This window comes from Osmerus mordax, chromosome 27 (genome assembly GCF_038355195.1).
Source record: "Osmerus mordax isolate fOsmMor3 chromosome 27, fOsmMor3.pri, whole genome shotgun sequence".
NCBI lineage: Eukaryota > Metazoa > Chordata > Actinopteri > Osmeriformes > Osmeridae > Osmerus > Osmerus mordax.
The window spans coordinates 5,961,522-5,986,551 of record NC_090076.1 but is presented as its reverse complement, the minus strand read 5'-3'; the positions used below and the strand labels follow the sequence as shown (position 1 = coordinate 5,986,551).

The following is a 25,030-nucleotide window of genomic DNA, read 5'->3' as shown; positions in this document are numbered from 1 at the left end:
CCTGTATATCCTTACCACAGCACAAGGTTGTAGGCAGGGCACTTCATACTTATTCTGGGATCCAGACTGACCAGCATTTATGTCAATATTGTATTTTCAAACCAGATTTAAAAGAGGGCTGGGTAGCAAGACCTTTTTTCTCTCTCTCCTTTTTCTTATACAAACATCTCAGTTGCTCAGTGACTTGAATGCCTGATGGGATATGTCGTTTCTAGTCCCTCCTGTGCTCTATGGAGATTTCCAGAAGGGGGCCAGGAGAGACCTGGGATTGAGGCGCATGGAGGTGACAGCCAACTGTGATGAAAGGTGGGAGGTTGTCGGAGAACACGTCTGGCTCTTACACGAAACCAAATCGACGAACCAAGACCCCAACAAGGATTGGACCACTTATCGATCCATTTGCTATACAGAATGACATAAATTACATGAACCGTTGGGTTTTACGCTAGTAATGGATACATGTGCGCGCATGTGTTTCGCGGTGTTCAGCGGAAAAGACTTCTCAGCGCGTTGAACCCCCGCCATGTTTGACAGTTTACATCAGCTGAACCCTAGAGCGGCATTCAAGCCACGTGAACACTGAGATGTTGATGCGGTGTCCCGATTGAGGCCAAGGGGCCGATGGGCGTTGCGTCGGCCAGAAAACAAGCCATCGTGTTGGGTCGGAGAGGTGCTACCGCCCCATGGAGTGGCAGTGTGCTGGGCAGAGTGGGTTGGGGAGGTGGGAGGGAGGGAGGGAGGGAGGGAGGGAGGGAGGGAGGAGGGAGGGAGGGAATCAGCATAGACCTTGTTAGTCAACGTGTACATTAGAGACATGACGTTCGACCCATGGAAGATGTGTGGTAGATGGATCCCATGTTACGTGATGGCGGACGTTTCGTTTACTGATCGTGGTAGTAAGAGAGGGGGTTATTGGTTAAAGGGGGGTGGGGGGGGGGCAGGAGACGGGATGTGATGCGTCTCCTGGCTGGTTACCCCCGGAGATGCCGCGCGGGGGGGTTTTTTTTTTGGAGTTCACTCACTTCACGTGAAGCAGTTTAGATAAGTCAGCGGCACATGATAAGCTGGCGGCCACAAACGCACTCTTCATTGGCATGCCACCAGGAGAAAGAGAGAGGGAAGAGGAAAGGAGGAGAGGGGGAGGGAGGGGAGGAAGGGTGGCGAGGATGGGAGAAGCAGCATTTTCTGGGGAAAAGGGAAAGGTAGGCGGAGCGCTGGGAGAGGACTGGGTGTTCAGAAGTACAATCTGTTCCTCTTCTTTGACATGCACGTATATTTCGAAGCGAGGCATGCGGAAGCGCATGACAGCCAAACGTGCACAGCAAGCGTCGACACACCAACTCCAACAGCTCACGTAATGGGCCCATGCTGGGGTAATTGCGGCGAAATGTCCACAAACAAATTTGGAACTACCCTGCTTGCATCGACAGACTAATTCAGAGGACTGGCTAATTGGGCATTGAGAACATCGAGTCTCAACAAACCATGGTCTCTAGTTGGACTAAGGCACATTGATAAAAAAAAATAGTTTTGTCTTTAAACCTAACTCCAACCAACCAAAACAAGATTAACTATTTATATAGGACAGTCTGAGACTTCAGGGGAACATTGGTCTTTAAAAAGCCTAACCTTCACCTAATGCCTCCACGAGAAAACACAGCGATGTTGTATGAAGCTTATAGAATAAAACCTGAGGTAAAGGCATTTAGCAAGCAGAAGATGTGGACGTGATCTGATATACTGCACGTAGTATATCTCACCAAGTGACATGCTTCCCTGACTGTTGGATCAGCGTGACAAGGACCAGCTACTACGGGGAGGAAAACCTTGCCTCATCCCAGCTCGATGTTTCTGGAAGATGAAATGCGGCATAACATTGACCTACAAACATTTTTGAACCGGTGAGATACGGGTAAGAGAAGAGAGAAGCCTTGCAAACAGGAAAAAAAGGAAATACTGCAAACTCTTAAGGAGGTATGCCAGTGAGTAAAAACATTTCACCACGCGTTGGGAGTGATATTGAACAAACAACAAAAAGACTCCTTGCTCACAACTATTTCGAAGCTGGCTACACTTAAGTGGAGAGAATACATGGTTGGTTTGGGTCTTGGCAGGAGATACAGTATAGTAGATGGGCTTTAGCAATTCCTTCAAAGACTCCTACCCTCTTTCTTACTTTCAGTTCAGCCATTCCAGCTCGAGAAGATGGGACCATGGAAAGCACACATGCTCTTTCAAACAAAACACTAAAAAAGTATACAAAAAATAAATAAAAAAACGCTCTACTCCACACTCAATGTGTTCTGGTGTCATTGTTTTTAGAATTTAATCTGGAGCCCGCACTGAATTCTGGTTCCAAAATAAACAATCAAAGCCGCTTGAGCCAGATTAAATACTCGAAAAACTAAAAAGGCTTTTCACTGTTCACACCAGGATAGTGCTGCATCGCTTCTATACAGCCTAAGCGCCCGGGGGTGGGAAAATAGTTCTCATTGAAACTTGAACTTGTATGTAAATAGGCTTGATCCCTTAAGCTCATGAAACATTCCTATATCTGTTCCCTGACCCCAGGCAAAGTACCGACTAACACAATGACTCACCACGCTGTTGCCGTACACAACATGCAGCGAGAGCCTTGCGTCGTTGCGCCAAACCACAAACCCGGTCTGCGCTCTCCAGATGGAACGGGCAGCAGCTGGACACCAGGCCTAACAGTGGACATTGACCGCGGCCACGCCCCAAACCCAGCCTCGTGTCCAGCCGACCTCGATCCACCAGGAAAGCACCACGAGCGCTAGGACGAGGCACGCACTGAGGAATCCCCCCCCCCCCAGTCGACACACACACCGAAGCGGAGGTGAGAGTGGCGTGCAAAGCGCATTCAGACATGGGCTGGGAGGGGGGGGGGTTGGGGGTGATGCTGTAGAGCAAGCAGCATGGCAGGCAGAAAGGTGGGGGGGGGGATGGAAAGGGGGTTTGGGGTGGGGGGGCTACTATAGGCAGGGTCCTGAGAGAGAGAGGGGGGGGGCGGCCGGGACACGGGGCCTGCGGCGCCCGGCGGCGCCTGGCGGCTCGCCGGCGGCTGGCTCCCGTCCACAGGGCCTCGGCAGAGGAGGGGCAAAGAGTGAAGAAAAAAAGGACCAACCTTCCCGCTGATCTGAGAGGTGAGATTTGGATTGATTTTTGGGATGGCGGGGAGCGATGGTGATGGAGGGAACAAGGATAGAGAGAGAGAGAGAGAGAGAGAGAGAGAGAGAGAGAGAGAAGGAAAGCAAAAGAAGAGGGGGGGGAGAAAAGAGAAGAGACAGGAAGAAGACAAGGAGAAACAGAGAGAGTAAAACAGGCAAATATCCGCTTATCCATAAAGAGAATGAGGAAAACACTATGGAGACAATAGCCAGGCCATTGACACACACACATCTCTCATTTACACACACACCCACACACACACACATGATCATCTCATATGCATTACTTTAAAGCACACACACACACAATGGCCTTAAAGGGACAAGAAGCATTAACATCTAACAGACAAGAAAACACACAGCCCCATATTGAAATGAAGGACATTAACATGACAACAAACACATGTAGAATGCGGAAACACACACACACACACACACAACATGCACACACACACTCTTGCCCTGTTTCTGGCTCTTGCCTGGATGTGAACAGACGCGGAACACAGAGCGCGCACACACTACACTAAGACACACACACACAGTATACACAGACACAGCGCACACACACACACAGACACAGTATACACAGACACAGCGCACACACACACACACACACAGTATACACAGACACAGCACACACACACACACACACACACACACACACACAGGTCCACCGTCTCGAAATGAAAACTCTGTGACGAGCCATCGCTGGCTGACGAGCAGGCTTGATTCTGCACCCACAGCGGGCCCTCTCCTGCTGATGGGAAGCGCTGCGTCTATTCTGCCCGTTGACTCCTAAGCAGCGCCGCGGAGGCGAGCGGGGAGGTGGATCTGAATGCAAACATGCCCGCCGCCGCCGGATTCGTCGCTCTCTCTCGCGCACAAAACGGGGTCTTCAGGCCCCTGGCCGACCAAGCATCCGAGGCAGCGCCCCCGCGCGCCCAAGCACACTCGCACAAACACACGACACACACACACACACAAAGAGGCGCCGACATAGACGGACACGAAAGACACACGCGATGCAAGCAGCCACAAGCAACGACATTCTAACAAGGTAACACCCAGCGATTGAAGAACATGGTTACACACACACAGACACACACACACAAACACACACACACACACACACAGACACATTCAGACCTGTTAACTATTGTTCCAACTTAGAAAACCCCAAAGACACACATTTGGCAGACCACATACAGTACATGTAAGCATAGACAATGACTGGCTCTTTTTTTTTGTCATCGAAGGATAAGCATTTGTGTGAAATGAACATTGACATATACAGTCTGTGTATATGACTAACATCTCAATGAACGTGGGGCTTGTGCCAAGGCACCACACACACACACACACACACACACAGTGATGACAGAAACACAGAGCAAAAGGCAGACAAAAGAAAGGTAAGAGAGAGAGAGAAAGAGAGAGAGAAGCTCCCCCACACAAACACTCCCGCCCCCCGCACACACACACACACACGAACACACACACGAGTTGGAAAATTGGCGTTGAATTTGCAAGAGACAGAAGAAACCCAGTTGTAGCACACCTGGGGAGATTAGCCCGTTCAAACACAAGGCTCTGTTTGATATGGTGTAGAAACAGAGACATCCAAATGTTAGAGGTGAGGAAGGAGAATGGCGAGGTTGATTATAGCTGTTCATTTGGACTGGAGGCTTGCAGGAGAGGGTGCATCGACACCTGGGTGACTCAGCAATACCAGAAACGCAGACATGGATTGCTGGCTGCTGGTAAAATTGGATATCTGGAATTTGGGGGCATTTTTAGACGTGTCATGTCATCATGACCCCTTTTTCAGTTCTCAAAAGCAATTCTTTAGCACTTAAACTAGATTCAGAGTTAGAAATGAAGCAGAAATGCCCCCCCCCCCCCACACACACACACACTCACACACACATCAAGTCACACACAAACACACACGCACGTACACACCCACAGTCACACGCAAACAGGCACGTACACCCCCCCAGTCACACGCAAACACGCACGTACACACCCACAGTCACGCACACACACACACACGTCGTCATCGTTTCTCACCAGGGCAGGTGTGGACGATCACAAGGCACTCATACATATATATTAAATGCCATTCATCAAAGGAGCGATGTGGATATCAGTATTCCCCTCGACAGCACTCCTCGGTGTGTGTGGCCCAACAGGGGACCAAAAAAAGAGAGACCAGCGGATATGATCTCCTCTACCTATACCCTGTGAGCTTACCCCTCCCCTCCCCCCCCCCCACACACACCCCCACACATTTCTTATCACCGAACGGGGGGCCGATCTGCAAGGAGTTGGAGGAAAAAGGGGTTTCTATCCACGAAGGTCGTTCCACTATTCGATGGGGCGATACCCGGGTGATGACCCGCGGCACCCGCGGGGGGGTTGGGGGGGGTGGGGGTTGTGGGGGGGGGGGGGGGGTTCCTTCTGCGGTTCTAATCCAGTTACAGTAAGGAAACATCACGGGGCAAGAAAGAAGAAAAGAAACCGATTATGTTTTCCGAGGCCGTCCTCCGTTTCCTACGGAGGGCAGACGTCTGATATTTTCAGAGGGAAAAAGATAACATGGCAAAAGGCGAGGAGGGAAAAACAAGAACAAGGAAAAGGAAGCTCGTGCAATGACATTGCCTTTGAGAGCCTGACGTTGATCGTAGCCAATTGAATCGGATATTCGCCGTCGGGCCGAGTGCCCGGAGGATTGAGATTGACAACCCCGCTTGTGTTGTTTTAGCTTCATCCTGTTGACGGGACATTCCCTCCGTCTCTCCCTCGGGACGAGACCAGCCACCCAGGTGTGTGTTTGTCTGCCCGCAAGACGACACACGCACGCTCCTCTCCGCCAAAACAAGTTCAACATAGCAACGCAACGACACAGCTGAACTCCGATTCACCTCTGGGGAGACCGAACCCTGGAAGTGTGAGGTGAGCGGGGAGGTCACGAGAACTAATGACGGAGTAGGCGGTTGTGGAGAAAGAGACAGTAAACATCCCCCTCGAGACACACACACACACAAACGTGAGAAAGTAACGGAAAAGGAGGGAGAAAAGAATGGGAGAGAAAAGCAGGCAGAGACAGGTTGGGCTTTTCGTGATGCGGTTGCAGATCAGGACACGGGTGGAACGTTCCGGATTTCCCCTTCAGGTCGGAGAGGTGTGCCGCTCCGCGTGCGGGGCGGGAGAGGCAGCTGTGGAAGAAGGGTTAGCTCTCTCGACCGGCAGCGTGGAGGGGCGGAGACAGGGAGAGCCCCCCCCCCCCCGAAGCTGGCGTTACCTGCTCGCCCTGGCGATGGCCACGGCGAGGGCGGTAGGAGGGGCTTACCTCGGACGTAGAGGTTGGCCGGGGATGAGTAGCGGGTCCCGGCGCTGTTGACCGCCACGCACTCGTACTTGCCCTGGTCCGACTCCTCGCTGTTCTCGATCTGAAGCGCTCCTGCGGGTAGGGGGTGGGGCAGAAGGTACACTGTCATGGCTGAGGCCTGCGCGCGGACACACACACACCCTGGAGACGGGTGGGGACACCGGAGACACACGTACCCCCGGAAACACACGTACCCCCCTTGGACGCCACGTACAGTACAGTAGGCCTGAACGGAGACCTGTCAACTTAGATCGAGCAAACCAATCAGTGCTGATCTTACTTAATGCAGGCGGCACCGACACGGCCCCAAAACACGCAACCTATCAACAGCCTGAGGGAACGATACGACGTAACATTTGCGCTTTCGAAAAAACACATTCTACAAGGCTTCTTTATCGAGACTTTGTTTGAGGAACCATCAAGGCTATTTGGCCATGTTGTAGGTTTGCTATTAAATGGCTCTGACACTGATTAACCCCACTGTTAATACACAAGATAAAACACCTGCTTCTTCTTATCAGAGGCAAAAACAAGGTCACAGTACTTGCCCTGCCCCGTGTTAGTCTAGCCAACGTTTACACCCTGTAGATAAACTAACCACAAATCACTAATCAATTCTGCATTGTTCAGCACTGATTGTTCCCAACACTTTCTTCACTGCTGTCGAGAGGGATGAATTCAAACCGTGTATCTGACGGCGGGGAAACAAAAAGGTAATAATTGGGCCTGAAAACCTCTCTATTCCCGCCCTAGACAGACCTTTAGTTCTCTCTGCCGTCTGGGGGGGCGGATTGGTAACGAAGTCTGAGTCCGAATCATTCACCACTTACCTGGCGTGGGTTTATATTTAGAACTGATTGGGCTGGACAATCATTATCTCTCCTCGTGTCTGAAAAGACTGTACCGTCCATCCGTGCCACTCATATCACAGGCTTTAGTTTCGCCTACACTTAGCAAGAAAATCGGCGGCCCCTTAATTCTGACAGACGGCATGACGGCGTTTGGTCCCAGTTATGAGATGTCATTGGGTGCGTTAGATGTGACACACATCATGCATGTCGGTGCGGCCGGTGGAGGCACACGGATAGACAAATAAACGTGGAGATACACCGTATTTCAGAAGCGTTCCTGAAATGCATCATGGGATGGAGTTTTGGGACACAATGTTTAGTTGTTGGTAAATCACGTGTTAACAGGTGGACATAAAATCATAAGGACTGCGAGTGCGTGTGGGACAGGGAGTGTTTTGGAAAGGCGACCTTTATCTGGCTGCCTTTGAGTGGGTGCCTGACGTCAAGGGGATTCTGCGTAAAATGCCTATATCCTGATGTTACACTCCTACTCTACATGAAGGTAATCTAATCCTAAAACCAACACGCACACATACAAACAAGCACACTGCACACAGCTGTATAGAAGTATGCATGGACAGTATCATAGCATGTACTGTACAATATGCACATACACGTCATGGAAATGCACACCGGCACCAAACACACACACACACACACACACACACACAGTGTAGGTGTACGGTAAGCCTCTTTTCACATCAACAAGCTTTTTTTCCCCCCGAGAATAAGCCATTATGTCAGAGCGATGATGAAAGACTCGCGCACATTTCTCTCCTCAACATCTTAACTCTCCGGCTCTGAAGCTTTAACCAATCTGAATCCAGCCCGGGCCAATCCGCACAGTGTTGTCGGACGTGTGTGGATGGAGGGGAGGGTTGTGTGTGTGTGTGTGTGTGTGTGTGGGGGGGGGGGGGGGGTTAGAATGCAGCTGCTGCTTCTATAGCTTATAGGCTGACTTAAAAATTTCAGCCCCCCCCCCAACCCCCCCCTTACATTTTCCCTTTGACTGGCTGTGTGGTATTATACACTGTGTGCACAATCTACTCAGCAAACCCATGGATGGGATGAGAAGATCTTAATCTTTTTGTGGGGGCAATCACCCTGCTAGAGGTAAATTAGCTACCCCCCCCCCCTCCCAACTTCCCCCACCCAACCACCCACCACACAGAAGGGCCTTCTGGGAAAAGCTCTCGTCGGTGAAGCCTGTGGCGGCGAGAGTTCCTTGAAAAAATACGATTCCGGCGAAGGCACGAGCCTTCGTGACGTCGTGTCGGCGTCCCACACCCTGGCCGAGCCTCCCGGGGATCGGCCGCACGCCGACAGGGGTCACCGCTGACCGCCTCCACGTCGACCGCTGATAACACCGGCTGGCTATCGCAGCATATGCAAATAGGTAATATTTCTATCTGGTTGTGGAGACAATATATGGAAATCTAGAAAGACTTAGTCCAACTTCTCGCCTTAGGCCGACGTAGGCCCAGGGTTTTACCCTTGCGAGGGGGGGCTCTTCCCCTCTACCCTACACGTGGCATCCATCCACCTTTCTCAAAGACAGGGAAACGGCTCATGGTCGGCTTCCAGGCAAGATTGGATTTGAGGTTTATTTTTGAGGGGTTTGGACTTTTCTTGTACCTTTCTCGGGTTTGAAGAAAGGATACAGACCAGACAGACTCACATGAGGTCATGCGCTGAAGCGGACAAGGTGTCAGGGAGGAGGGGGAAAAAGGAAGGACAGAGAGCGGGAGATGGAGACACGGTGAGGTGAGAGGAGGAAGAGGAGGAGAGGGATGGCGAGAGTGGTTGGATTTCCTGTACCCGGCATTCTTACCTCTGATTGGTGTACCACCTGGTGAGGTAATTTGAATGCAAATAAGATCGGAGAGAAGCATTAGTACAGAGACGAGAGAGGAGCGACAGAAAAAGAGCAAGGAAGAGAGAAGGAACAGCAGATTGAGGAACGAGAGTTGAGAATCACCCCCCCGTCCCCCCCGACCCGCCCCTTCTCTTAAATTTCACTCACATTCCCTGTGGTCCGAAACACCACAAAGGCCCACAATCCTGTGCTGCGCTCTTATCTCTTTGATGCCTGTGTTTTGCACATGGCTATTTCTGCTGGACTCTCGTCCACAGAGTCGGTCTCTAAACCGACCTTTGTACACCTGGTTATTGACAGCGTGACCTCTCGTTCACCCTCGGAAGGGCCCGGGTAGGGCTCCTACCTCTGAAGACGCCAGCGCGTGTCTGGTCTCTCCGGCATCCTGCCGTAAAGGAAGCTGGAGAGAGCGGGCCGCCGGGGGTGAAACTGATGCAACGCCGAGAAACCTGCGGCCTGGAATAAGCTGCTTGTTTTTGTTTTATCACAGGGGCGTGGGGTAAGGCGAGTCCGGACTCGCACAGTACGTGCTGCCATCCCACATGAAGGGGCCAGTGAGTTCAATAAACACATATGCATGCGTCGACGGACCTGGCAAAGGCTAATGTTGGTCGAAGCCCAAGTGCCCCCTCTGCTAACGATCCATTTGAGGTAGAGCGGATATTCGGAGTCAGGAGGTCATTTGGGCATATCGAAGTCATGTGCCTCAAACGGTGGAGGACGGCGGTGACTATGCTGGTCGAGGAGATCGACATAGTCAACCAATCGTTTTTTTTTGGGTGGGGGGGGGGGGGGGAGGTGGAGTTGAGAGTCAAGAGACCCCTCCCTCTGGTCGCTGTGTGTGGCCTCTGTTGAGGGTGTTGGGGGGTGAGGGACATCAGCAGCTTCCAAGGGCCAGGGCCTGGCCTGGTTCACACTGAGGCCTGCCAGCCGGGGTGGGGGTGGGGGTGGTGGGGGTGGGGGGGTTACCCACATGACTGAAGGACACGTGTCGCCTGGAGAAGGGCGGTGTGTGCGTTCAGCAGGATGCGGGGTCGAGGGCTCCTGGCAGTGGCAGATTTCAGTGTGGCAGGTTCATTGTAAAAAATAATAGGGCTTTTATTATGTTTTCACAATGGCTGGAACAGGTATTGAAATGTCCTTTCTATTGTATTAGTATTTTATTTTGAATTTTTTTACAAGGAATACTTTAAGGTCAAAGCATTACGGTAAAGTTAAGCCAAAATGGAAACAATGTTACTTCAATAACCGGAAATAATGATGAACTATGTACTCACTAGAATGTTCTACACAGACATGTCACCGGTACTAACAAGTTCTGGTTAACCGAGTCATATTGCATTGGGGTTTTGAAGTGGATGGGTGTGAGAGAGAGCCTGTTTGGCACACAGCGCATGGCCCCGCTACTCCAGCAGTGTTTGTCACCGAGCAGTGGGCTTTAGCTTTGTCCTCAGACACTAATCCTCTCCCACTTCCCATATCAGATCTCAGGGCAGGTCGGGGGCTGTTTGCCTATGGTGTGGCCAGCATTGTAAACAGAGGCCTGATCGATGAGGAGGCGGCTGAATCCTTGGCTTTTGGACAAGCTTCGCTATAATTACTGGGAGACAATGACATGTTTTGTCGAGGGGGGGGATCTGTAGCCCTGTTGAAAGAGGGGGACGGGCCCAGCCGCGCTCCGCGGCGGCGGGGCGGCGGGTCGCCCGTGAACCGAGTTGAACCGAATTGGCGGCGCTGTCATGACGATAACACGTAGGCCGTGGCTGTCCTCAACCTGCGGGCCCCCAGATGTAGCGTGGGGGGGGGGGGGAACCCGCGGCGCGAGCTTCAAAGCCTCAGATATCCCCGCGGCCTGTCTCCCCCCCCCCCCCCCCCCGTCCTCCTTTCCTCCTCTCTTCTAAGATGACAGGAGCAGAGGAGAAAATCGGAGGGGATACGCTTCCATTGCTATGCTGCAATGCCGACGGAAGGAGGGGGGTGGGTGGGGGGTGAAAGAAAACATAGGCCAGGAAGGCTTTTAAAGGCTAAATATTTGGGGGGAGGGCCGACCCAACGCTTCCCAAACGGCGTCTTTGTCGGAGCGGGTGAGAGGAGGTAGGGGGGATGAGAGAACAGGGGCTCTGTCGAACAACTCCGGGGTCGAGTGCCGTGCTAAGTGGCCTCTGTGGTGCCTGGATACGAGGCGCTTGTCAGAGCTCTGGTGGGCCTGCCTCGCTCGGCTGCTTCCTCTGCTCAGATTAATCAGTCTGCGGCTGATACTTTCGCGAGGCACCGCGAGGCACAGTCCCATTCCCAAACAGGTGCCACTCGCGGTAATTACGTCAATGTAGGAGGTTGAATCCATCTCGAAAACATGTATTCTAATCTTGAACGAGTGTCTGTTGATACTTTGCATTTTGAGAGGATGCATCCTACTTAACATATCACGCTGCCGTCAGTCTACAAACAGCCACCACAGATTTTCGGTCAATTTATTCGGAAAAATATCCTTAAATAACTCGTGTACAGAGGCGTATGGAAATAGGATTGCGTGTTTGTCGGTGCGTGCGTGCGAGGACTCGTTACCTGAGCGGAGCTGCTTGATTCGGCCATTGCTGCTGTTGATGTCCACGGGCAGGAAGTCTTTGAACCAGGAGATCTCCGGGTCGGGGTTCCCGCTCGCGGCGCACAGCATGGTGGCGGTCCTGGTCCTCTCCACCACCTTCAGCTGGGGCCCCATGTCGATGGTAGGGAAGCCATGGGGGATTTGGTCCTCTGGGACGAGACAGAGAGGAAGGGAAAGCAGGTTGGAGCGGTTCTATTCAGACACGGTTGGGAGGCAAACCGGAGCTGCAGTCATCCGTTGAATGCATTCGCCCGGGCCTCCCTCCCAATCTTGTTAGGACGGACCACCCCGGGACTGTGTTATTCCCCTGGTCCTCCCCCCCACCCCCCCCCCCCCACACAACCTTCAGTCTGTGAGGTGGTTCTTCCTTTTCAACGCCGTGAAATCCAGTCCTAATGTAAATATCGGCCGGGCCCCACCGTCGCGTGACTAATCCCGACGCAGAATTTCCCCGTCATGGATTCCCGCGCGAGCTGAGGAGGAGGAGGCGAGAGACGCAATTTCGCTCCCGCTGAAATTCCATTCAGACGGAGCCGCTCTCCAGCCCCGCGCCGATAATCCGGGAGGCTAAGTGTGGTCAAATGGCGGAGCCCCGCCAAATCACGGACGAAACGGAATCAAATCGCGCCCTGAAAATCGCATTCCATGCCTTCTCCACCTATCCCCTCAACGCGTGGAAAAAGAACCCATTTCACCTCCAGGAACTTGGCAAAGAGAGGTCCCAGAGATATATTGATAACACTGCATACAAGACGTGAAATGAGAAATTGCGTCAGGCACGCCGGGATCAAACACAAATATTTTGTTGTTGTTTTTGTTGAAGAAACCAATCACTCTAATGAGAGAGTACAAGGCTAAACACAATGTCACACGTGACTATACCCACGTCCGAGGGACTATTCACAGCAAGCTGGACCCGCGCTAGTTCAGCTGCACCGTCACAGAAATCTCGACGGTGGCATACTTCATTCATGGCTCTGGACAATTTTACATTACCAAAAGTCTCCAAGTACCGTAGAGTGCATTTGCCTATTAAAATAATGAGTATAACACTGTAAATTATAGTAATAATAGGAGCTGTAGTAATTATTATACTACAGCATTTCAGTTTTGTACAAGCCGAAACCAACTGGTAGAGTAGAACATTCCGACCCAAAGATCCTTATCGTCCCGAAATGCCCTGGGCACCCTGTTAAAGGGACAATGACGCAAACCTCTGGCTGGCCCAAAAGAGCGTGCAGCGAGTAAAGGGGAACCCCTCTAATGAAGAGCTTAGAGCGCAGCGTGACGAGGAGCGAGGCTCCCGCGGAGGGAAGGGACCATGAACACAGGGGATTCAGAGGTGAGGCAGGAGTGCAGGCTGGCTGGCTGTGGGAATGACCTCTTGGTTTAGGGTTACTCCTCAGGCTCCTACAGAGACAGGGTCGGCTCCAAGGCCCCCCCCCCCCCCCCCCCATTATTTTAACGATACGGTTCTAGAAGAGAGCTATATCCAAAATGCCCCCTTGTGGAAACCAAATGCCAACCCCCCACACCCCCCCAGCCCCCAACCCCCCCATTCGATCCATTCTGCAGCCGTGCCTGTACAGAGCCAGGAACAGCCTGTTCAGCCAGTCAATAGTTTACCGGGGTACCTTTGTTTAGCACCCTTACATGTACTATATATATGTGCTGCGTGACAACATGCATACCAGTAACTATGTATTCCGGAATATTTACTTGCGGCTCAAGCAACCTAGTGCTCTAATGCTCAACCTAGTACCTAGTATCTACTGCTCATTATAGTACAAAGAGGAGTTGAAAACAATGACTCGGTACAAGAGACCCCTTGAGTGAAGAAGGCAGAATGTTTTGTTTCGTTCACAAGCCCTTTGTCGATTCATCTGATTACGGGAAAAAAAAAAGAAATCTCTCTATTTTGAAAATAGAAAGAAGAAAGAGAAGACTGGAGGGGGGGGCACAGCTATCTCACTGTAATTCCATAGCCTCTATCTGGTCTCGTATGACACGACCACGCCTAGCAACGACAGGGATTGCATCAGCTGCAATCTCCGTGACAAGAGCCGAATGGCGGTGACACATGCGCCTCGACACTCGATATGTGTCAGTGGAATGTTCACACCGCGGCCGGGCCGACTGCATTACCTGGGTTGTCAGAGATGGGGGGGAGGGGGGGGGGGGACGACGACACCCCACCTAATCCCGGGGCACCTCGGAGGAATTCCTAACGTGGGTGATTAGGCCCCCCCCGTCGCCCCCCCCCTCCTCCACCCCTAGCTTGTCGAATCTCCGCACACAAAGACAGCTTCCAGTGCGGAGGCCTGTCTGTCGAGCTTGCGCTCTACGTTCCCGGAGGGACGATGCCCGCCCAGTCCCGTCTCTCACCCAGCCTCGGCTCTTCATCAAACACAGGGGAGAGAGCGGGGGGGGGGGGGGGGGGGGGTCTACATTCTTGCCATTGTGAACGACTCCAATCAGAGGCCAGTGTGTCTCTGCTCCCATACCTGAGAGAGAGAGAGAGAGGGGGAGAGAGAGAGAGAGAGAGAGCCTTCTCGTCCTCGTGCCACGACATGCAGCCTCACAGGGCCTTTACCCTCTAACTGGGAGGGGGGGGGGAGGTATAAACACCAGCCGGAAAACATGAAAAACAAGACTGGATCGCCGTGAGTGTTAGTTAAACCCTACGAGTGCCAACAAATTAACTGTGGACTGACTTTCCAGAACTTTCTGAACTCCAAGTAGAGCTCTCTGTCCCAATACACTAGACACGGGCTCAGATCCGACTTTGAATGTAAAACCCAGTTAATGCCGCGATATCTAAACAGATTAGATGACTAATCTGAACACACTCAAACCCCTCACCCGGATTCGAAAAAAACAAAAAAACAAAAAATCGCCCTAACCACCGTGGCCTTGTCACGCCCACAGCGTGGTGCGAGGTGCGTTTGACCTTGGCGGTGATGGCGGACGGCTGGCAGTTGGAGGGACAGGGGGGGGGGGGCAGGGGAGGCGTGTTGAGAGCCCCCCCCCCCCCTTCCACACTGGGGCTATTGTTCTCCTGCTCGGGTCATGACGAGGTGTTTGGCTCCCGCTGCCGGGCCGAGCATTCCTTCGGGGGGAGCGACAACAGCTTCGTGAGAGCGCAGGGAAACCCGATCGGCCCGGATGAAGACAGGCGGAGGGAGGGGAGGGACGGGGGGGGGGGAGGGAGGGAGGGAGGGGGGGAGAGGGGAGGGAGGTAGGGGGGGAGGGAGGGAGGGAGGGGGGGAGGTGCGACCGGTGTAAAAGCGAGCCCCGTAGAAACGTACGTCTCTCTCCGGGACGTAGGCGCCGCTACAGATCGGAGATCCGGAGGGTTCCGCGACCGATCTCCTCGGTCATGTGCTCAAGTCGCCAGGCCTGGAAGGCCATGGTGACGATGGCAGAGCGTGTGCATCTCTGGCTCTTCCCAGCATGCCCTCCACTCCCCCCCCCCTCCTCCTCTACCCCAACTTCATCCCCCAACATCTAACATGTGGACACTAAGCAGACAGCTCCAGTCCACATCACAAATAACACTTCATCTCATGCTGTGCCTGCATGATCTCTGACGTCTATGTTAGGCCGTGACGACCGCTGCTGAAAGACAGACTAAGGGCCGTGTGCTCCAGAGCCGACCCCGCGTCGGTCATGCTGTACCCAGGCTAGGAGTGAGGCAAAGGGGCCTCGGTGCCCCTTGAGAGCAGTGGGAGGTGGTTCTCTCCTGGTTCCTCTCTCCTCTAGGGACCTAGTCTGGGACCTGACATGCAGCCAGGCACTGGCGCTGGGGAGGATCAGTTACAGGGCAGGGTTTTCCCAGAGAAATCTTTGGCTGGGAGGGCATATTTGAGACATGAAACGATGCTGGTGTAGGTGACTGGAAAGTTTTAGACCCGAACAACACTATCTCGTTACAGTTGCGTCGCTTTGCATTCTGGGATTTGTTCATGCATGAGTGTTGTAAACAGGTACTTGGATATAACAGCTGAGAAAGCCTACTAGGTTTATAAAAAAAAGTATAGAATTAAAAAAGAATATAATTGAAGCTAACCAATAATGGATGGAGTGGTGAAAGGAATGAATCGAAAAGAATGTCATGCCCGAAAAAAAACACTTCCATTCTACTTGCTGCCTCCGCACCTGCCATGACAGGTGTTTGGGGGCAGCTCCCGTCGGCCCACTTATCTGGAGAGAGCTGCTGGAGGCCGGCCACAGTTGTGCCACTCTGCTGGCACCAGAGCCTTGCCACCGCTTCCGTTCCCGGGCCAGCGCCGCTTTCATTAACGCCAACCAGTACCTGAGCGGGCAGGGGACAACGACGACGACGATGGCCTCGAAAACAGCCCGACCTCTCATCTTGTAGTCCCTGTAACCAATCCCTCCCCCTCCCCCCCCCCCCTAACAGGCACCCCCAGCCTCTAGTCCACTTTAATCAAGAGGACGGCGACAGCCACCACCACCACCACCCCACCTCAACCCCCATCCCAGGGGAATCACGTGGTCTTAATAAGATCTTTCCTTCCCCGGCAAATGAAAAGCGACGCGGTCGGCCCCTCCGTGTCGGACAAGGGAGGGGGGGTGGGGTGGCAGAGGGTGGTGGTCTTGAGGCGGCGGGGAACGAGGGGGGCTCGCAGAGAACAGGAGGTGCCAGGGATCAGGAGGGAGGGAGGTGTGAGGAATGCGTGTGTGTGTGTGTGTGCGTGTGTGTGTGTGTGGGGGGGGGATCAAAAGAGATGCCACGCTCTCGCAGCCAGCCGACCCGGTGACTCGCTCTCTCTTAGCGGCGACTGACGGCAGACGACACGGGGGGAGGCCAAATCGACGTAGCTCACGGGGAATCTCCGCCGCCCGGCATCCGTCCAGCGCGCCCTCTGGCCCGGTCGATGCCGAGGTCCCGGTCCTCTCAGGCGACACGCTTGGCTCGTCCTTCAAAAAACGCCGCCCGCCCCCGCCAGCCTCGTCCGTAACGAGGCCTGAGGAGGTGAGGACTCGACGACCTTGGCGGTCGGGGTGACCTTGTCCTCTCCCCGGGGCCGTGTGTTCGGAGCGAAGGTAGATTGTCGCGCCCTGACCTTCACTCGCCGTCTCCCCCCCCCCTGATGTCAAGGGTAATTAATTTGCCGGAATCGTATTTGCATCACTAATTCATCCCTCTCGCGGGGTCCTCACATGCGCCGTGCGCACACATCGCATGCACTCGCACATACATCCTCTAATAGCTGCTGTAAGAACCAGAGTCTTTGAAGACGCTTTCCCTGGAGGTTTATGTAAGTCAGCAGAGTTTAAACGTGGGCTACGACTCGACACAGCCGCGGCGCGTCTGTACGATTGCGATTAAACAGGGGCGCGCCCGGTGCATACCCTGGGTGCCATAGTGGAGCCACAGCTTCACTATTCACGATTCACATCCCCGCGCCGGCATGCGAAACAATGTCACCCAAAGGGAGCGAAGGTCTTTTCTGGTTTTGGTGGCGGGCGGCTCCTCGTCTTTCGCTAGAGATCGAGTCAGACGGTCACGCCGGCGCTGACGATCAAAAGAGAAGGTTCCGGAAAAGCAAAAGGTTCCGCGGAGAGCTTCGGATGACTCATTTTAAAGTGAGGACATAGAAGAGTAAATTATAAATACTTCTCAATGTCACGAGGAGAAGGCAGGCAGGGAAAAGTGCGGGGGGAATGTGTAAATAAACTGTTATTATGAAAGGCAGATTCTGACGGCTTTAATTGCTTCTTTATCGGGCCTCTACATCCAGCCGGTTTGTTTGTGTGTGGTGTGTGGTTCTGTGACTGCGTGGATGTCTGTGTGTGTGTCTGCTGTGTGTGTGTCTGTGTGTATCTGCATCTATGCGTACGTGTGTGTGTGTGTGTGTGTACTAAGAGAGCCCCAGCCTGGGAGGCCTGTGTTGGATCTGTCTGGGGAGAGATAAACAGCAGACTAAGATGGCAGATAACTGAGGCTGAAATCTCCCCACCGCAGAAGCCTCTGGAACATGCCAGGCCTCTGCTAAGTATGCCCCCTGAAAGGACACACGTCAGAGGGTGGGGAAGGTGTCTTTGCGTACTCGCGAAGACACAAACGCGAGTACGCAGGAAACGCGTTTCAGCAATGCGTCGGACGCGAGTCCGATCCGACTTTCGACGGCTCTTTACGAGGCGCTTGTTATCACAGGGAACGCGAAGCGCTCCTTTGCACGCCGTCTCATTACGGTTGCGTGCCATTCAAGAACGTATGCATCTTTTACGAACGTCATGTCGGCGCGAGTGCCGTGCATCCGTTGCGGGGGCTCGCGCGTGTGCGACTGTGTGCGACTGTGCGCGCCTGTGTGCGACTGTGTGCGACTCCGATGTCATCCTTTTCCTTTTCCATTTCCAGCGTGGCGTATCACAATTAGAGTCCCCGTGCAGGCAGGCAGGTAGACCGACAGGCAGGCAGGCAGGGAGGCAGGAGGGCGGGAAGTCCAGAGAACCCCCTGTATTGTAATTGGCCCGGGTGCTCTGAAGAGAGAGGAGGGGATCTCTCCTCTTTAGTAAGCATTATGCGTCTGCCTGCGCCGCCGCCGTCCATCATCCCCCCAGCGAGCGTCGCAGACACAGGTCCTGAGGGAGCACCTCCCCCCCGACGCAGAGGCACCTGACAGACCCCCCTGGAGCCCCACCAAGAGTGGGACGACCCCCACACACACACGCACCCTAACAAGTCCACAACCTCCAGCACCCGTCAGCCAGCCTCCTGGGCTGCGGACCCCAGAACGAGGGAGACTGAGAAAAACGGGGAAACGCAGTGAGGAAGACAGACAGGAAGACCCACAGACATCGGTATCAATACAACCGCCGCCCAATTGATTAGGCTGTGTGTGTGTGTGTGTCTGTGCCAGCCTATGTCTGAGCCAATGACGAGAGAGTATGGTCCCTGGCAGCTCCCTATGGGGTTTAATCATTACCAAGTTGACAGGCCATACTACTGTGTCCAAACACCAAAAGCCCGCCAACACTGCTGCACACACACACACACACACACACACACTACAGCAATACATCATAGGTATATCATTAGCCAAGGCTATTGACAGGCTACACCAGGATTGCAGAGGAAAAACTGAGTCTGGTTGATTCTGCAGATGTTGCTTGAACAGAAAGGGAACGAGATATATTGAGACTCTAGGGTAGCATAGGAACGGGGCCCGTGTGTGTGTGTGTGTGTGGACGGCGGGGCGCGTCTGTTAGGCGGGCGGGGTGGGGGCGGGTGAGGGGGGTTGTGATGGATGGGAATAATTACACGGGACGGTCGCATGCACGTCGAGAGCGGGGGGGGGGGGGGGGGGGGAACGACCGGGGTTGCCGCTCCTCATGTGGTATTACAACAGTAAAGCACATGCTGCTCAGTACCACGTCCCTGGATACACACACACACACACAGACACACACACACACACACACACAGACACACACACACAGACACACACACACACACACACACACACACAGACACACAGACACAAGGGTCCTGGCCCCGGCCCTGCATCCAGCTTGACAGGCAGCACACGTAAACAAACAATTGGCCCTCGGGGGAAGAACACGTGGGGGCCACAACAACCTGCCTTCAGGCACAACAGACAAGCGCCCAAGCGCTGCGAAACGCTGTGAAACGCTGCAAAACGCTGCAAAACAAAAAACAACACATGGTGACTTGGAGACTAAGTTTGTTCTAATGAGGGGAGGGACCAAGCGGAGCAAAGGCAAAGGGCCGTGACTTGTTTTTTTCTAGAGCGCATTTACGGGGGTGAAACGGGTTTGCCATTTCTGACAGGAACGACGCACTGGCATTGAAATGGTTCCCTTGTACGTTAGGCCTGTCCGGACAAATTTGTTTGGAAGCTCTTTCCTAGAAGAGAAAAGCCACGTCACCCTGAGATGGACAGATAGAAAGCGAGAGAGAGCGGGTCTGTCTCCACTGGTCTCCCCCCCCCTCCCCCCCCCACCGTTGTGAGACAAAACACAGCCTGTGGAGGGGATGTTCTCTCAGGTGTGTGAGTGTGTGCGTGTGTGAGTGATTGACGAGGACGTGCCAGACGTGCCATCGCTGAGCCGCAGGGTGCGTTCGAGCTTCAGACACGTTCTCCATACCTCTCGTCTGCGCTGCATACCTGCATTCTAGAAGACACCAGAAGTTCAACACCCAAACACACCGCTCCAATTCTCTGGTATCTATGAAAAACTCACATCCATGAACTGTATTCATGGATATTTTCCTCATAAAAAAAAAACTGAGGAGAATCGTATTACAAGAAAGAACCCTTTGAGGCAAAACTGTTCAGTTGAGTGACGGTTTACTGAGAGATTTGCGTTTATGGAGCTTAATACGACTATTTGCATCCATTAAAACGGAGAGTTGATGTGTGGAGATGAATTCCATATTTTAATAGCCATGTGTGGGACTGGTGTGAATTTGTGAACCAACTGACACCACTGTCACCCTTTAAGCCACACACCCCTACCCCCCAGTACCCCACCAGGACCAGCCAACCCCAACCCTTCTAATGGGGGAGTGGGGTCGGGGGGGGCAGGCAGAGGACTGTGGAGGGGGGATGCAGGGATGGAGGCAGGTCTCCCTATGCCAGGTAGAGAGAGAGAGAGAGAGATAAAGAGAGAGTTATAGAGAGAGAGAGACAATGAGAGAGAGAGAGAGATGAAGAGAGAGCGATAGAGAGAGACACAGTGAGAGAGAGAGACAGAGAAATAAAGAGAGAGAGACAGAGAGAGACAATGAGAGAGAGAGATAGAGAGATGAAGAGAGAGTGATAGAGAGACAGAGAGACACAGTGAGAGAGAGAGAGATAGAGAGGGATCCTCTCTGTCTCACGTCTGTGAACCTTGCTGATAAGGAAGGGGTGTCGACGGAGCGCCGGTGTGTGCCACGACACACTCAGCGTGCCCTGGAGGGAGGTGGGGGCTCTGTGATCCCACACCCCCTCAACAGCCAACCGTTAACCCGCGCCGCGTTGACGCCGGCGGGCCCGCCGCCGAGAAAAGAGAGGGATGTGGTGAGGCGAGGGTGACGCCGTCTCGGGTGTCTGCCCGTATTGTGTTCGCCGAACATGACGCCCGGCCGGTATCATGCCGCGTGAGGGTTTACGTCATCCCATCTGAAACCACACAGCCTCGCCTCAGCCGGCAACACAGAACAAGGAGAGAGAGAGAGAGAGAGAGACAGGAGAGAGAGAGAGAGAGAGAGAGAGAGAGAGAGAGAGAGAGAGAGAGAGAGAGAGAGAGAGAGAGAGAGAGAGAGAGAGAGAGAGAGAGAGAGAGAGAGAGAGGGGGGAACTTACGAAAACACACCGTGTACGACTCTCACTGCAATTATCCCCTGACATTCAATGCCGTGACGTGCTCGTCGAAAACGTACCCCGTGCCGCGCGGAGGGTTGTCGGAGCGCTGAGAGTGGATGACTCCGAACAATAACGACAAACAGGTCGGGCGATGTGACGACGCGAGCGACCGTCCAGCGCCCGCAGACACACGCACGCAACACACACACACACAAGCATTCGCACGCACACACACACACACACAGATACACCCTGGTCCTGGGTCCTGTTGTTGCGGGGAATTTGATTTGCAGTGAATGTGGCAGCTCTGGGTCCGGGGGGTGGGAGGGAGGTGGGGGGTAGCGCTCGACCGAGGAAACAGGTGCACGCGAACACCGCATGACCCGCGCCCCCCCCTCTCCCCACACCGGGGGTCAGGTCAAGGGACCTCGTTTCCCTAACAACAAGGCCCACCCCCCCTCGTTCAGCCCATGCGCCGCCCCTCGCCACGGTGTCCGAACACCACGTCCGAACACAGGCCCTGACAAGCGCGCGCGCCGTCGCGTCCGCACGCCCCGGCCTTCACGCACCGGCGCATAGGAATTCAGGACCGGTCTTGTCTGCGCGCGCGCGGGTCGGCTTGTGTGTCATTCGTGCACGCCGTTTGAACCCGTGGTAAAGTCAGCACTAATCCTGCCGGGGTTTACCTGCTGACATGGAGTCACTGGTTAGGTGATAGATGCGCTGCGGTTAAATGGCGTGTGTGTGTGGATGTGTCTGTTGGCCTCCCGCTTGTCATGCACGGTTGATCAAGACGGCGGTCCCGCAGATTAACGAGCCCGACGCCGGCACGGGAGCCGAGCAGCAGCCAGGTTTGGTTGATGAGGATCTCAGCGCTCCAGAGGCGTGGATGTTAATTTTTTCCACCTGCCTCTCCTCCCTCTCCTCCTCCTCCCGCCCACCCCCCCCCCCCCCCCCTCCTCGCTCCACTCGATTTGTCATCCTCAGAGAAGCCTTTCTTCCATCGCCCCTCTCTTCATTTATCCCCTCTCTCCTTTTTTCTCTCCCATCTCTTTCTTTATTTCTGACGTTTTTTCTTTCTCTCTCCTCCCCCCCCCCCCCCACACACACACACGCTCCACGACGGTGCTTTTTGAAGGTAACGGAGGCTGAAGGAGAGCGTGGGCGGTCGACGGCGTGTCTGGTTGTCAGGTGAGAGAGGACAGACTCCCAGGGAGACAAGAGACATGCAGACAAAGGCCAGCCTCCGTGAGCCATCACAACTTGAGAGCCTCTGGGAGGGTGTGTGTGTGTGTGTGGGTAGGTGTATGTGTGCGTGCGAGTCAGTGCGTGTGTGGGTTGGTGAGGGGAGGGGGGGGGGGGGGGGCGTCGGCAGGCAGGGAGGAACACACAAGGTGAGGGGGAAAATTGGGACGTGCACATTGTTTTGGGAGAGCTCTTCCAGACAAAATGGCCGCCGTGCATCATCCGTGTCACTATGCTTAGTCATGTTGTCGCTACGGAGGGAGGGTGACACGGCTGGTCCGGGTGCCATTGTGTGACCGGCTGAGAGGAATTCAGAGTCACAGTGCAGGATTACCAGAAGGGTCGACACGGCACATTCACAGATACCACGCTAAGGCCAGGCATGTCCTGAGAGAATGTTAATCTAGTATTCTCTGGGAACTCGGTACAAAATTTGGATTTAAAAAGGACTTCTTGACACAGGTTTGTCTCCCTGTGTTTCTGACCGAGTGCAAAGGAGTAGATTAGTTCTAGGTGACTGGACGGTGGAGTATGCCTAAGATCCACAGACAGCTCCTGAGAGAAACATCCCATCAAGGCTACTGCACACGCACACACACACACACACACACACACACACACACACACACACAGGAACTGACTCAACACACCACATTGCCGCTGACGCACCACCAAATACAGGCTTCTGACGCTGCTTATGCCTAAAAACAATGTCATATTTCTTCACATGCTACGATGTAGCCACGGGCTAGAATCCTTACTGTTTATACGTTTGAAAGGTTGGCCGCTTTTAAAGGCTCTTGAGAATCGCATGAGTCACACATGCAGTACAGAGACATACATACATAACAAATGTGGGCGTCTATACACACAGCTACTGAATGTTTACATCCTCAATGCCAAACTGAGGGGGACATTTACTTGCGTTGATTAAGGTCAAGCTGACTTCAAATTTACATTACATTTAGTCATTTAGCAGACGCTCTTATCCAGAGCGACTTACAGTAAGTACAGGGACATTTCCCTGAGGCAAGTAGGGTGAAGTGCCTTGCCCAAGGACACAACATCAGTTGGCATGACCGGGAATCGAACTGGCAACCTTCGGATTACTAGCCCGATTCCCTCACCGCTCAGCCACCTGACTCCCTCCCTGACTGACTCAAATGCCATGTGGAATACCACTGACCAGAACCACGAGGGCTTTTCGGCGCGCTCATGGCGAGCTAGATCCAGAAGTACTTTGAGGTTTTTCCTCACAGCGCTCGATCCAAAACACACAGCTCGCGCGACACCAGTAGGACACCGGCCTCATACGCGCGGTAGAGGCTCACCGCCCGGAACAAAGGGCCTCTACAGCACATCTACCGGCGGGGTGGCCAGGTTACCCCAACAGAACATTCCGGTGCTTTAGTTACGAGGGAGTAAGATGCGTTGCTGGTTGCCAGGGGAGATATGATATATGCTGATGTGTGGAAGATATGGAAGGAGGAGAGCTGGTCTCTCTCCTACAAAATCTCCGACAAATTGTCTCCCTTGTCCGCCAAGTTCTAGCCTAGCGCGTGTGTGTGTTAATGTGTTTCGAGTGCGTGTCTGCGTGTGCACGTGCGTAAATGTGCTTTTAAGCGTGTGTCTGTGTGCGCGCGTGTCTGTGCGGACTATTCCGGCTACCCTCTCTCCGACTTGGTGGGTTTAATCTGGTGGTTATCAGGTGGTTTGATTGTGCAGCTGAAGCGAGGAGGTCCAGGTGGAACATTCTGGAAGAAGCCCCTCCATCATTAGTCTGTTTATGTTATGGGTTCTGTACGGTGTGCTGGGCAGAAGTCGTTTCCCATACACAAACAGACTCCCTGTCTCCCGTCTCTCTCTCTCCTCTGTGTTTTCCTCTGGTTGTCTCCCTCGCACTCACCCCTCCTGCAGGTGTGCTGGTCTGTGCATGTCGTCCTCCTCCCCCCCCCCCCCCCCCCCTCTTTATCTTCTCCTGCCATGCCTCGCTCCGAGAGACTGTCTCCGTGTTTATATAAGACCACTGAGCAAGACCACACAGAATAACCTGCAGCTCTCTGGGGAAAATACGGCACGCATTTAAAAGCAGGCTTTGAATCCGTACAGGGGTTTAATTAGAATGTTAGTATAGCTTTAATGCCATGTTGTGGACATGCCATGGATTGCATGGATTGCTTTCTTTCTTAGGTCTTTCAGCATCAACAGTGTCCCGGGGCGATGTAACATGAGAGTGAGTGCATCGGAATGTTGAAGTCTTGCGCTATCCTTACTGTCGGTTGTACCTGCACACAAGTACAGTGTGCGTAAATATTAGTAATTGTTTGTCCTATTCCAAGAAATCTGGTGGAAACTCATGCCGAACAAGAGTTATTATATGCGATCGTTTGAGTGCAGCAATTTCCCCTCAAATTATTAGTCTGTAGGACATGACCGACGGCTTCAGATGGCCCATGTGATCCGCCGGGCGCCACAACTGTCCTGGCGCGGTGTGCGGTGGCGAGGCCATGAGACGCTCCTCATCGTTCATATT

General features: G+C 53.5%; 1 protein-coding gene across 1 annotated transcript in view; it reads right to left on the bottom strand.

The window, feature by feature from the left end:
* ptprfa (protein tyrosine phosphatase receptor type Fa) overlaps positions 1–25,030 on the bottom strand; it is an 87,238-nt gene that overhangs the window by 45,042 nt on the left and 17,166 nt on the right. The window contains 2 exon segments of the mRNA XM_067230195.1: positions 6,541–6,651; positions 11,872–12,103. Coding sequence (XP_067086296.1) covers positions 6,541–6,651; positions 11,872–12,103 — 343 coding nt within the window.